This window comes from Cataglyphis hispanica, chromosome 21, assembly GCF_021464435.1.
Source record: "Cataglyphis hispanica isolate Lineage 1 chromosome 21, ULB_Chis1_1.0, whole genome shotgun sequence".
NCBI lineage: Eukaryota > Metazoa > Arthropoda > Insecta > Hymenoptera > Formicidae > Cataglyphis > Cataglyphis hispanica.
This window is the reverse complement of record NC_065974.1, coordinates 4,165,650-4,180,024: the sequence shown is the minus strand read 5'-3', so window position 1 is coordinate 4,180,024 and position 14,375 is coordinate 4,165,650. Positions and strand designations below refer to the sequence as shown.

Genomic DNA, 14,375 nt, shown 5'->3' with positions numbered 1-14,375 from the left:
AAATATGTACAAAATATTTATAATAATTATTTGAATATTTTATAAATATTTATAAATATATTTTTGTGATCTTAGATTTAACAGATCATAAAAAATATATCATAAATATCATAAAAATATTTATAAAAATATTGAGAAATATTTACAAAATATTATTATAAATATTTATTTTTACTTATTACCATTTAATAATATTGAATAAAGTTTTTACAATTTCTTCTATCTTAATACAAAATATGTATAATATATATATATATATATATATATATATATATATATATATATATATCTTTTTGTAACTAAGCCTTAAATTAAAATTCTTTCTTATCTTTATTAAAGTAAATAATTCTCTATCTGAAATTAGAATCTATTAAAAAATGTAGTTTTAACTCTCTATAAAGTTTGGTTTGCAAATAATCATAAAAATTTTGTACATATTTTATAATAAATATTGAATGGGAACAATTATATTCTCTTCTTCTATAATATAATTTAATAATTATTCACCATTATTAAAACATCAAGCCATATTATTGTTCACTGTTGGCTATTGCACTTGATTGCACTATATTTCTTATTTTTATACCTATATTCTTGCACTTGCTTATTAACTTGATTATAACTGCAGTTCTAGTGCGGCCTCAGGCCTCAGATTAGCTAAAAAAAAATAAATTAAAAGTTAGATGAGACTTTTAAAAATCGTGTAAAGATCCTTTTGAGGATCTTTAAAAATATATAATCATTCGCGCGCGGGACGCTTCCGATTTTTATATATTCTGCACTTTCTTATACTTTTAGATTACGTTCCGAAAGGTTTTCTCCGAGAAAAATTTTACTCGACGACCGCTTCGGTTCAAGCGTTCCCGATTGGTTCCTTCAATTCATCATTCAAGAGAGTAATTTGACCAATCAGAACAAAGAAATTTTAGCTCTTTTTGTTCTTCATAGTCTTGTCTAGATATTTGTACATTATGGTTAAGTTTGCGCTGCAAAAAAATGTTCTGTCTTCACCAATCAAGAAGAAAAAGGCAGAGACTTCTCTATTCTGATTGGCCAGACAATATTTTGCAACGTCAAACGCGGGCATCTTTAGTTATCTATCTATATATTTCGAGTCACATTTGGCGCGTACAATTTGTAATGAATGTGATGTTTATCTTAAATAAAAAAATTTCAATTTGTTGACTTAAAAAATGCTTAGACTTCTCATATAATTTTATAATATTGACAATAATTCTATATGGATATTATTTATAACAGTGACTATGGGTAAATGTACATCGTAAAACGAGTAATTAAAGATTAAAAAACACTTTGAAGGTTATGGTTTCTGGTAACGGAGTTGATAACAGTTTTATTTGAATATGACAGCATCAAGATTGATCAAACATCGGTTAATTAACGTGATAAAAAGATTCAAATTTGAAGAATTAGAAAGCAGTGTGATACCCATTTTTCCGGAAATATCTTGGAATCATGTCAAGTCTAAATTAATTAAGAATCATAAAACATTTACTGTTAATAATGCCGTAAGCGTTATCGAAAAAATTCTTGACGTAAGTATTTTCACATTATTTTTATATTAAATTTACACTGTTGTAATATTATTCTTAAATGTGACTTGTAGGATGCAGATTTAGGAGGGACAGTCTTGTATGATAGATTAATAACACTAGAAGTAACAGGTAAAATGACACTTTTGAATATTAAATTGTTTATAAGGCTGATATTTAATTTATGCTAATTGTTAATTGATTCATGATATATTATTATATGTGAAATAATGTATGATTTTTTTAGATATAAGTAGACATGACAAGAGAAAGATATGGTATGGTTACGAATTAAAGGGTGTAGGTGTAGCATTAAATTATCTGGAAAGACGGCAGATTCAAGAAAGTATAAAAGAAGCATTTGAATCAAACGGTTTAAATATAGATGTAAAAGCTGTAATATATGACAACATCACATTTGTAAATATTAAGGAAAAGAGAAAAAGAAGACAAATACATCATACCATGCCTATCTTTTTCGCTTTATTTATGGGACATAAATATTTTTTCTGTTCAAAAAAGAATATTTCACATGATTTTATAAAATTGATGACTACTGCTCTGGGTTATAATAATAGCAAAAGGATTAAACTCATGGGTAAAGATCTTAGATCATTAATAAGATTATTATGGAACAAGCAACAAGGCACTTTACATGCTGAAGATATTCATCAACCATCAGTTTATGAACCGTCTGATCCTATTATCAGGTAATAATTATCAAAAATATATTTCTTTTTTTTTTGTTTTCATAATTATACTTTTATGCAATATTATATATGATGTATATATATTTTATATATAGTGTATATAGACACAAGATATTTTGTACTTGAGCACACTGTTTTCTAAATAACATGTACATCTTATTGCAGTAATAATGGTATAGATTATACACAGAATAAACAACGGAAAAGTTATGCAGAAAAATGTTTTTCCAAGGATCCTCCAACTTTAGAATTACTCGTTGTAAACGGACCAGAGGAATCTATAAAACACGAAGCTGTAGCTTCGATATTACCTAATGATAATATATGTGTCAAGTAAGAATATTTTTCTATACACATTTAAGATTAAAATTTATAGAGTTCCATCTATAATTTTTTTTTTTTTTTAGCTGGGAGTTTCGTAGTCACAATATAGCTAGATTCTTGACTAGTTTAATAGAAAAACGTGCAGTTCCATTACCATTACCTGAATATGTGTCTAATCTCATGATGTTTGGAAAAAACGAATTAACACTTTTGCCTGGCTGAACATAATTGCAGATAAACAAAGCATCGAGATGAAATATTTTAATGCTATGTGTGTATATGCAGTGCTTTTACATATCACTATAAAAGAATATTAATTTTTAACAAAACAAAATTACAGTATTTATACATTAAATTTAATATAATTGTGTAAAATTGCGTGGAAACAGTTATATAATTGTACATAAATTATATTTTTTAACATATATGCAGAATATAAATGTGAATAGAATAATTTGTTGTAATAATATAACTGTAAAAGGAAATTGAACGATTAAAATTAACTCTTTGAATTTAAGTAGGTAAAGGTAAAAGAATAAAAAATGCTATTAAATCTTTTGTTATATAATATTGCAATATAGAAATATCATTGAAATCTCTGTGACATTAATAAAGTATGTTTTTTAAACTTTATTTAAGTTTATTGAGTAGCATGTTTATCTTATATATGCTATTTATTGATTTAATAATGCTCACTTGGTGTGTTATACATGATATCCAAGTAATCTTAACAATATATTATTGTTATATAATTATGTGAATATTTTTTTTTGTAGTAGGTTAGATATATTAGATATATTCAATATATATCTAACATTGTATATTATTAATATAATTATATCATTATTCCCTCTCTCTGCATCTGTTCAACTAGATACATCATCGTCCACTTCTTCATCAGATGTTATATTAGGATCATTAATTTGTGCTTGGCATTTGTCACAGTGACAAACAAACAAATACAAGGAACTTAATGCCTTTTGTCTGGAATATCTACTTCTTTCGAGTTCACATTCATCAAGATAACTTGTACAAATTTCCTCACCGACTTGTATATCGCGTATTGCTTTTAATACTAAAGTACTATTCGAATGAGGAAACTCAGCAATTGCATTTGGTGCACAGCTATGATTGACTGATGATTGTAGAATATAAAGACCAGATCCTTCATTATTTAAAAACGAACCTACCACTGCAAAAGAAAGTCAAGTTTTGCAATTATCTATCAGAATGTAGGACATGTTGAATAAAATATTACAACTTACCTTCCTCCATGTCATCATAGATTCTATCTATCAGTTTGTCAATGTAAATTCTTTCATCCTTAGGCATATCTAATGCAGAAACATTCTTCACCCAGCGGCTAAATGCACTGGTACCAATACCTTGGCCATTTGTTCCTACTAAAGCTAATAAACTTCTAAAGCCATCTGGGGTAAACCACTGAAAAAATCATACAATGTTAATTAATATTATTGCACATGTAAAAATAATATATATTTTTTTTACATACATGTGAAGTGTATTCGGTATTAAGGGCTGTCTGCATCATTTGTCGAAGGACGTCAATCTGACCTACAAATTTCTCTCCTAACAAATTGTGTGCAATTTCATGTGTGTCGTTTGTAGTACGATGACAAAACTGTGAAAAGATTGATAAAACTTCCTGCTTGTTGTTTGCTTGATTAACTAAGGCAACCATTCTAGCCAGCAACATGATTGTTGCAGTTTCTGGTGGATAATGCATTTGTTTCCATGTTTCATTCAATTGTGTAAGAGAATGGCTTTCATCCTTCATTCTTGATTGCAAGCATAATATGCTGTGATATCTGAAAACAACACAATATATGCATAATGAGAGCTATAATAAAAATTATAATCTAATTCATAATTTAATAAAATTATAAATTACAATCTAATATGTTCACCTTTGAAATGCTTCAGTCTGACATTCTGTACTACAATACTTTACTCCACAAGCAGGACATTCGGTCATTAAATTTTTGTTCGTCTCGCAACATTCGCTATATGGTAGAAGTAAGTTTGGATTTCCCGTTAATCTCTGAGCATTTTCCTGAGCACTTTCTAAGGGTCTCAGACAATGATCACATGCTAAATATCCATAGTCGGAGTTCCATGAAAATTGACAACAGACTATTGGTTTCTCTGTAAGTATAATATCTCCCTCCTTGAATGCACGATTCGAGAACAGTCCTTTACCCTATAATATAAAAATATAGAAATTAATAACCCATATTATAATTAATTATATTAAATATACAAATATATATCAATTACGATTAATAAATGGCGGAATGAGAGAAAACTTTTTTGATTAGAGACCGTAAAAAACAACTTCAATCGTAGGGATGATTACGATAAATAATTTAAGACACAATTTACCTTTTCATTGTTCACTATTTTGATGAAAAACTCGTTATTTTCCATAATTGTTAATCAATTACACATCGGCGATCGAGAAAACTTTAATAAAAAAAAATCACCGAAATTTAAAACCTAACCCACATGAACACACATGTCAATGATCGCCTCGTAAAGGCTGTCACGAATGTACCACCGGAGTCAAATCAACTTTCTAATCGAGGAGAAAAAAACGAACAAAATTTCTCACATTTTCTCGCATATGTATGCGTATATATTTTTCTCACATGTATAAATAATTTTTTTTTTATTTATCATCACTGTATATAATTGCGTTAATCGAAAATATCGCAATCCTCTTTAGCCTTTAGATCTTCAATGAGGAAGCGGCGCTGTTCCGGTAGCACGGCTTCCGCAAAGAAGTGTATCGGCTGTGAGTGATCTGTGTGTCGTGTGTTTGTATTTCGTGGGTCGTCGAGAATTTCTACAAAATTCCAGAATACGTCATCCGCTTCGACGGTTCACGGAAGAACGATGAACGGAACGATGGCCATGGTGAGTAAAATATCTCGCGTCGAGTCACGATAAATATTGACTCTCTTCATTCTCGCGATCACGGTTAACCCTTGATAGCGTATTTAATAATGGCGGTCGTAGAGCTATATTTTCCAACGTGCAGTTTCTAGCAGTCATAATTATTGTGCGCATCGTATTAATCTGTTACGTCATTGAAAGAGCGATCGCGTTGGAATAAATATACCATATGTCGTAAAAAAATGAAACGGTCGAGCGACAACGTTTTGCGGAATTTCCGAAATTGGTAAATCAATCCATGTGTTATTGATCTCTTGCTGTTTTTTGTATGCGTCCCAAATGATATACGCGAGCGATTCTAATATATAATAATATACAATTTTAATGTCAATTATTTAATTGGAGGTGTTTCTGTTTTTTCCATTTTTTTTTTTTTATTTGTGTTGCATAATCAACAATAGCAATTTCTGGATAACACTTCTATTCACATTTCTATATTTTATATTATTACGCTTGCTATTGTACTTATTTTTTTTTCTGTAGACACCAACATCACAAAACAATATGGAGGTACCAGCGAAGAAGATGAAAGCAGAAGGTAAATTGCTAACGCAGTCAAATAGTCGTTATGCCTGTGATAACTAAAATATTATACACAATTCTGTGCTAAGTGGGAAACACGATGAATACAGCAACAACAGCGAATGTAACGTGTGTATATTAAGAGAAAGAACATGACATGGAAATGTAATACAATATATAGTTACTTTACTTAGGACACTTGGGTGCTAGTTTTCTCTTAAAATGCTGCCAGATTCTGTAAAACTGCAGAATGCGTCTATTGAGAAGCAGTTTGAGCATAAATTTTGGTAGGCTAGGGTAATAGATGATGACTGTATGGCGCTTAAATCACACTAATCTATGGTTGTCCTTCTGTTCTGAGATGTTACAGCGGAGAGACAGTACAGAATCCGTGGCCTACGACTGAGCTGTGATCATGAGCGTGCGCCAAACAAAGAAAGAGAACGCTACATTCGTTGAAAGAACAAATCAGAGTTTAACAAACTCCCACTGATACTGCATCTATTGCCGAGCACCAAATATGATGCATACTTTAGATAGGTCAGCATTCTAGGGTTTAGAGTTTCTCTGATCCTGATAATGAGTCTCTTCCACAAATAGGCATCACTTTAATTTCATTTTGTGAATGAATGTATAATTTTATTATTAATACAATCCAGTAAAATTTAAATATTTGAGACATATTATGTTTTGATATATATATATCTATTATATAAAATTATTATAATCAAAACAATAATATCTCTCTATCTGCAAAATTCCAAATATCTAGAGACTCGTAATCGGGAGTGGCAATGGCGAAGGGTATTTATTTGCCATATATCACATATTTGCATTTACATTAGGTAATAAATCGCGATAAGTTTTAGCATTTGAACGTCGATGTAACCATCGATGTTGCTTAAAAATTTGTCTAATTGAATTCCTCTCATTGTAATCAGACAAATATATATTATATCCACGCTCGTTGATTTCACGCATTTTTGTCTTCGAATTTTATTCTTCCATCGTTAAACGAAACATTTTGAGGCATATAACGATATCTGAATGATAACAGTAGATGATGTACGTGAAAAATGATGATCGCGACCTGGAATTACGCGATATAATTTTCTTCAACGTTATCGGAAATTTTTCTAGTCACATCCTGAATATTAATCGTGGAAAAAATTTTACGTGTCTATATTTTGATTATGATCTCGTCATTGCTACATGAAAAGGCGTGTTAGGTTGAGAAATGCTAGGTTGGAGAAGGCAAAGACTAAGAATATGGCGCAGAAAATGCACTGAGAGTATTCTCCTTTGCTTTGTGCTTACAGATTTGTGCGTCGCCTCAATCTCGGATAATTTGCGCACAACCGTCATTGCTCAGCCCAGAACACGGTTAGCTGTAAATCAAAATAAAACTTTAGGAATCCTTTAATTCACTTTAAAAAGTCAAACCGACTTCTGTTTTCTGTTTCTGATTTCTGTTTCAGAGACTAGCAGACCAAATTGGTTATGATACCTAATCTAATTATAAGTAAATCTAATTTTTGGGGCTGATTGTACAAACAGTAATTAAAGCTTAAATTTAATATAATATTTCTCCTAAATAATTAAATTTAATCAAATCTAATATCTCGGATAACGGTTTTGGTCCATACGTTTTGTCTTATACAAGTCGGACCACTTCTGATAAAATTTCTAATCGTCGAATCTATGCTTTGTTTCTTCCAATAGCATGCATCAAACGAGAAATTTATTTCTCCGTTTCGATGTTTGCACAAATACGTCGTTTTCATGTGTATATATTTTGCATATACATACCTCTATAATATATTTACACAAACACATTGATATACACACAGCCATATTTATTAATAGAATTATATTAATAATATATTCCTTGATCGTTTTAATTTCTGTAAACTTACAGTTTGGAGGACGGTTTTATCATAGCAGCTTCTGGCACGACGTCATGGTACTTTCGTGTTAGGAAAAAGATATTCCACAATATGAATAAGAATAATGCGCTCGCATACACTAATGCGACTAATAAAGTCTCATTAGCCTAGGTCGTCAATAGGTCGTCAATTGTTACCTGAATATGTACATTTTATATGTTTCCTCCCAAAAATACTGATCAAAATAAATTCTTCCGATTTCTGAAATATTAACAATTACAAAGTTATTTTACATTGATTATTATAAATTTTCACAAATTGGATTATATAAAATTCTGAAGAGATAAAATTTTCTTTCTTAAATGTAAGTCATCTGATAAAGATTTGCCAACGAAAAACCGATCCTTAATTCATCAATTAAGAATCATTAAGAAACAACTTGATGGTGTAGCACATCTTTATATATCTTAAAATAAAACGTTGGAATATTTTTACATTTATCTCCTTTAATACGAGAAAAGCAGTCTAACATATGATTTCTTTGTAGGAAATGCGTCAGAGTTCTTATCAGGCCCTATATATGATATCAATCAAATAGGTCAGGTCATTGCTGGTATGTATAATGTATATATTTTACATGTATTTAACTCTTTTTATTATATTAATTCCTTTTGTTTTAAAGAGGCTTACATATGATGTATCAAATAATATAAGTGACATTATATATTCTAAGTCAGTCCAATTTAAGTAATATTGAGCATTGACACAGATTTTTAGTGGACATTTTGCTGATAAGATCTGATAAAAATAAATATTTTTTGTTACTTGGAATTTTCTCCAAGATCAATCTAACTTTTGCATTTCATCATTCATAGGACCTGGCGCTAAGTATCTGACACTGCCTGGAATATTAGGAGCTGGTCTACCAAAAATCTCATCCGAACAACAAGATACAGTAAATAGGGCAAAGAAATATGCAATGGAACAAAGCATCAAGATGGTCCTAATGAAGCAGACATTGGCTCATCAGCAACAGGTAATTTTTAAATATCAAGTCAGTATCTGTATTTACATTTCATATATTACACTCATCCTGTTGTGTCATTCTTGAAATATAATATTCTGTGATGATGAAATTGTATAAACAATAACATTTAATATATAATTATTTATATTTTCAAACTATTATAAATGTTTGAAATAGTTTTTTATTATATAAGAATACACAATGGAGATGCATACATGCACATGTAAGGATGGTTGAAGTATATCACAATATATATCAAAATATTTGTCTGAATTGAATCACCAAATTTGCTTATTGAAATTAAAACTTGGAAAACAATTAAAGTTTAAAAATTATTAGATTTTCGCTTTTTAAAATATTACATAAATCTATTTGTTGATTTTTTTAGTTTGACATTTCAGAAAAAATATTTTTAGCAAATTGTTAATCAGAAAAAGTAAATAATGCAAGTCAATATTTTACTATCTTTAATATTAATTTTCTGCTAATTATTGCAAGTAGATTTTAGAATTAGAGCATTAAATTAGCAATAAAGCACTTAATTATATATATATATATATATATATATATATATATATATATATATATATGAACTTGATTTCTCATATTGATTACTCATACATTGCAATAAAATATGTTTATTAGCCAATTTGGTGTTAAGTTCAATTCAACATATATAAAGTATTGTTTATACATTTTATTTATTATTTGTTTCCTCTGTTCAGCTCTTTGCCAATTTATGTAATTGTAATACACAAAGAAATTTTGTACACGATTCTGAGATATTTAATATATAGCTCATCCCGCCGAGTCGTGTCAGAAACTTAAAAAAATGAATATTGGAATTTAATTCTGATTGGTTGATTTTCTCTTCCTACAGAAGAATAAGTTGGTCCTGCGGCAGCAAGTTTTATTGCTAATGTGCAGGTTAGTGTCAACCAAATTAAGAAAGAAACAATAAATCCGCCTTACGGTCGATCATTCCTAAACGTTTCCCTGAGTTGCTCTACTGTAACAAAAGGTTAGATAACTTGTAATAATAGTCGGCGGGAGCAGAGCTGTACAACGCGAAGGACAAGTTTTTTTGTGAATGCATGAATCTTCGAATTATTTGCACTTCTGAGCTCGACTATCTTCGGCTTTGAAGAATAAGAATGAGATACAAAAACAACTTCAAATTTATTAACAAATTTAGTAGACAACAGAGAGATAATTTTGAAATCTCTCTTGCTTCTCTAAATGACAATTTACTTTATGTAGCACTTTTCTCAAACTGTTATAGTTTATATGTTTGTATGAAATATCATGGTTTATTTATATGTTGCAATTTTAAATTATCTTTGTTATCATACGTTCATCAGAAGTTTGTACACTTTCATAAAATATGCTCTAAATTATATAGATAATGTTTTATAGCACATTAAAAATATTACTATTTACTTTTATTTTAATAAAATTTGAGTTGATAATTGAAGAAATCGAGCAAAGAAGTTGTGGAATGGTAAAAGAGCTTGAGGGTTTTATTTAAAATCAATGAGACATGATGTATGTAAATGGGGGAGGGATATCAATAGAAGGCCTCTGGTCCTTTGTGTTACAGCAAATGGCTAGTCAACGGAATCAGGTGCAAAGACAGCAGGCTCTCGCCCTCATGTGCAGGTTTGTTTGTTCTTTGTTTTAGCCCTCGAAACTTTGTGCGCAACACTTGTCGTAGTACAAGAGAATTATGCTCGGAAATTCTATTATTTTTAAGGCACACTCTTTATTTCATCTTTTATATATATTTTTAGCGACTAAGTTTATTAATAAAATATATTATGTTAAAGATTAATTTTTAGATATCTTTCTTTTTTTTCTTTTTTTTTCTTTTTTTTCTTTTTTTTTTTCCTTTTTAAATTCTAATAATTTCGATAAGATCTTTAATCAGAAAAAAGTACAGAAATTTGTTTTCTTTTTTAATTCACATTATCATCAAGCATTCTAATAAAGATATATCGTTATCTATATAATACATATATATATTACTTAATATATGTGTATATTATTTATTTTTACATTAGTATTAATTTTTGTTAATCACAACTTTATTATATTATTGTAATGTATATCCTTTATTTGTATAATTCTTGCATATATTATATATTTAAACAATTAAATGGTTTTTATTTAAAACTTTTAAAATTTTTGATATCAATAGTTTCAAAGATATTCGCGATTATTTATTCGAAATGCGATTTTAATCATTTGCAAAATATATATATACATATTGAATTTTGTAAATAGTATAATTCGTTTTTTCTTTTTATATATGATATATGCCATCAATATTAGTCAATTATATTATAGTGTTGTGTACGAATTGTTATAACAATTAGATAAATTAGAGTCTATTCAATATTATATATTATATATTCAATAATTTAATATTCAAGATACATGTGTAACATTATTATTTCAAACGTGCTTTTTAAAATTATACATTATATTCTGACGTGATTGATTAATATCCGGATTTGAATAAATTACATTATTAGTAAAAATATAAAAAATATAGTTGTATAAAAAAGTAACATTAATGTTAATAACAAACACAATTGTGCAACAGGGTTTACGTGGGCAGCATCAGTTTCGAATTGAAAGAAGACACGATCAGGCAAGCTTTCTTGCCATTTGGACCGATCAAGTCCATCAACATGTCTTGGGATCCCGTTACGCAGAAGCACAAGGGCTTCGCCTTTGTCGAATACGAGATACCCGAAGCCGCACAACTCGCTTTGGAACAAATGAACGGTGTCATGATCGGTGGCCGCAACATCAAGGTAGCGGGACGTACCTATATAACGAATTTCCTGTCCCCCAGCAATCCTATCATCCCGCCGGAGGTCGGCAAATTTTTATTTAGTCCTTTATCCAATATCTACGATTTTCGAGCGAACTGCATAGCTTGTTCGAAAATCTTGTTAATTCACATTATATATATCTTTACTTATATTTTCTCAAGATTCTCTTATAGATTACCTGTAATTTTCTTAGGTTGTAGGACGTCCGTCCAACATGCCACAAGCGCAATCGGTGATCGATGAGATCACTGAGGAGAGTAAACATTACAATCGTATATATATCGCATCGATACATCAAGATCTGACCGAGGATGATATTAAGTCAGTTTTTGAGGCATTCGGGCCAATCACGTATTGTAAACTCGCGCAGGGCAGTTCACCGCATCGACATAAGGGTTACGGATTCATCGAATACGAGACTATGCAGGCCGCGTTAGAGGCTATTGCTTCCATGAATCTATTTGACTTGGGTGGTCAATATCTAAGAGTAGGCAGAGCCATAACACCACCGAACGCGCTCATGGGACCGCCTAGCGGCACCAGCATGATGCCGACCGCGGCTGCAGTAGCCGCAGCAGCTGCAACAGCGAAGATTCAAGCGATGGATGCTGTCGCCAGTAACGCAGTAGCGTTAGGTCTCACTAAACTTGGAGCTGCAGCACCACCGATTCTAAATCAGGGTATGTAAATTTATATAGATTTTAGATTTATACATATTATATAAAAAATTTTAACTTAGAAAAGAGAATTATATTTTTCATTATTTCTATATTATAGCACTTCCTGGCGTAGTACGACCTACTATAGCACCCGCGACAATAATGGCACCACCAACGGTAGCAACGGTAGCGCCAGTGATACCTCCACCTGGCATAGCCATACCACAGACTTTAACGCGACCACCCGCCATTATCCAACCGATTCCTGGTCAACCAGTCGTTATACCACCTCCAGCTGTTGTCGCTCCTACAATCGTCGGCACACCAGTCGTAAATATTTTACCGATGTATATTCAGATTAATATTCATAAATTATCGATATTTAATTACAAAAAAATTATCTGTTAGATACCGGTTACAACAACCGCGAGTTCCGACATTATGAGACGAGCGCAGGAGCAAGCGGCTCATCAGAAACAGCAAGAGGAATTACAGAAGAAGCTATTAGAAGAAACGGAACCGCAAACGTTGCAGCAACAGGAAAATATGTCGATCAAAGGCCAGAGCGCGCGTCATCTCGTTATGCAAAAGCTTATGCGTAAGGTCGAATCCCGTGTAGTCATCCTAAGAAATATGGTGGCGCCAGAGGATGTGGACGAGACCCTGCAGGAAGAGATTCAAGATGAATGCTCCAAATTCGGTGTAGTCGAGCGCGTTATTATTTATAAGGAAAGACAATCCGAGGATGATGAAAACGCGGAAGTTATCGTAAAGATATTCGTCGAATTCTCCCAAATGAGCGGTAAAATATATTTACATATATTCGGATTGATAAATCTAGACTACGATGATTTTATAACTTTTAACGACAATATCGCTATCACTTTGAATGAAAAGAGGCCAATTGGAGCCCAGATGCGGTAATTAAATTAGTGCGTGGAGAAATTCAATTTAAATTAAAAATTACAATTCGATTCATTGCAATATCGCTATCGTTACATATTGCGCATGTATTTTAATATATTAAGTTACATGCACAACAATACATAACTATAGCGATATTGTCCTTAAATTATAGAATCACAATATTGTATATATTAATGATCTATTGTATAATTTTTTTTCCAGAAGCGGAACGTGCAAGAGATTCATTAAACGGTCGATATTTCGGTGGAAGATTGGTTAAAGGAGAACTATATGACCAGGCCCTATTTGACAATAGCGATTTTTCTGGTTGATGTGTCTGTTGATTATCTCATATTAAGTTTCTATCAATTTCATCCGTATAAAGGGAATTCCATATTTAATGATCAACACTGTGTGAATTTTACTATTAAACTACTATTTGTAATTGACATCTCTTAGCTATGCGTTGAATAGTAAAAGCCAGAAGTTATCACTATTCTAACAATAAATACGTAGTGATTAAATTGCAAGATGTAGGAATCGCACAGTGTAACTCTGAGGAGAAAATAATTTTAAAGATTGATCAAACGATTTAGAGCATCTGCATACATTTGCGGTTTTTTTTTTGTAAAATGAATCATATTGATTAAGTTATTGTTTCCATAATTGCAATCACACAGTCAACTGCAGTTTCAAATGATATAGGTTTTCCAGATAAATATTTCATACATTAGCTCCATTATGTAGTATCAATGTTATAATTTCAACGTAAATTAATATTATATAGGAAAGCGCGATATATCTTAGTTTACATGTATAGAAATAATAGAATATTAAAAAATTGTTTTACATATATATATATAATATTGTATATACATATATATACCAGCTTTACAAGATCCACATTGTATAATATAATGATCTCTTGAAATATCCAATAATGTAAAGCTTCGTCAAATAATTATTTCATAA

At 30.6% G+C, this 14,375-nt stretch overlaps 3 protein-coding genes across 8 annotated transcripts; 2 read left to right on the top strand and 1 right to left on the bottom strand.

Moving 5' to 3' along the window:
* The first annotated feature begins 1,008 nt into the window (after window positions 1-1,008).
* On the top strand, window positions 1,009-3,215 carry LOC126857216 (uncharacterized). The gene is made up of 5 exons (XM_050606426.1): window positions 1,009-1,556; window positions 1,628-1,685; window positions 1,801-2,263; window positions 2,429-2,596; window positions 2,671-3,215. The coding sequence occupies exons 1-5, from the start codon at window positions 1,365-1,367 to the stop codon at window positions 2,807-2,809; spliced, it is 1,020 nt and encodes a 339-aa protein (XP_050462383.1). The 5' UTR covers window positions 1,009-1,364; the 3' UTR covers window positions 2,810-3,215.
* A 51-nt stretch (window positions 3,216-3,266) lies between these two features.
* LOC126857214 (histone-lysine N-trimethyltransferase SMYD5) lies at window positions 3,267-5,231 on the bottom strand. Its single transcript, XM_050606422.1, has 5 exons — window positions 4,991-5,231; window positions 4,516-4,808; window positions 4,101-4,416; window positions 3,853-4,030; window positions 3,267-3,779 (listed from the first exon to the last, which is right to left on the bottom strand). The coding sequence occupies exons 1-5, from the start codon at window positions 5,033-5,035 to the stop codon at window positions 3,454-3,456; spliced, it is 1,158 nt and encodes a 385-aa protein (XP_050462379.1). The 5' UTR covers window positions 5,036-5,231; the 3' UTR covers window positions 3,267-3,453.
* Window positions 5,232-5,362: 131 nt separating this feature from the next.
* Window positions 5,363-14,267, top strand: LOC126857204 (poly(U)-binding-splicing factor half pint). Of its 6 annotated transcripts, XM_050606394.1 has the most exons (13): window positions 5,419-5,524; window positions 6,047-6,101; window positions 6,447-6,625; window positions 7,405-7,468; window positions 8,004-8,048; window positions 8,519-8,584; window positions 8,847-9,007; window positions 10,599-10,657; window positions 11,604-11,817; window positions 12,032-12,518; window positions 12,616-12,827; window positions 12,906-13,299; window positions 13,626-14,267. In XM_050606394.1, the coding sequence occupies exons 7-13, from the start codon at window positions 8,951-8,953 to the stop codon at window positions 13,733-13,735; spliced, it is 1,533 nt and encodes a 510-aa protein (XP_050462351.1). In that variant the 5' UTR covers window positions 5,419-5,524; window positions 6,047-6,101; window positions 6,447-6,625; window positions 7,405-7,468; window positions 8,004-8,048; window positions 8,519-8,584; window positions 8,847-8,950; the 3' UTR covers window positions 13,736-14,267. The 6 variants fall into 6 exon arrangements, with proteins under 6 accessions (XP_050462349.1, XP_050462350.1, XP_050462351.1 ...); XM_050606395.1 differs by lacking the exon at window positions 8,004-8,048; XM_050606396.1 differs by lacking the exons at window positions 7,405-7,468; window positions 8,004-8,048.
* The last annotated feature ends 108 nt before the right edge of the window (window positions 14,268-14,375 follow it).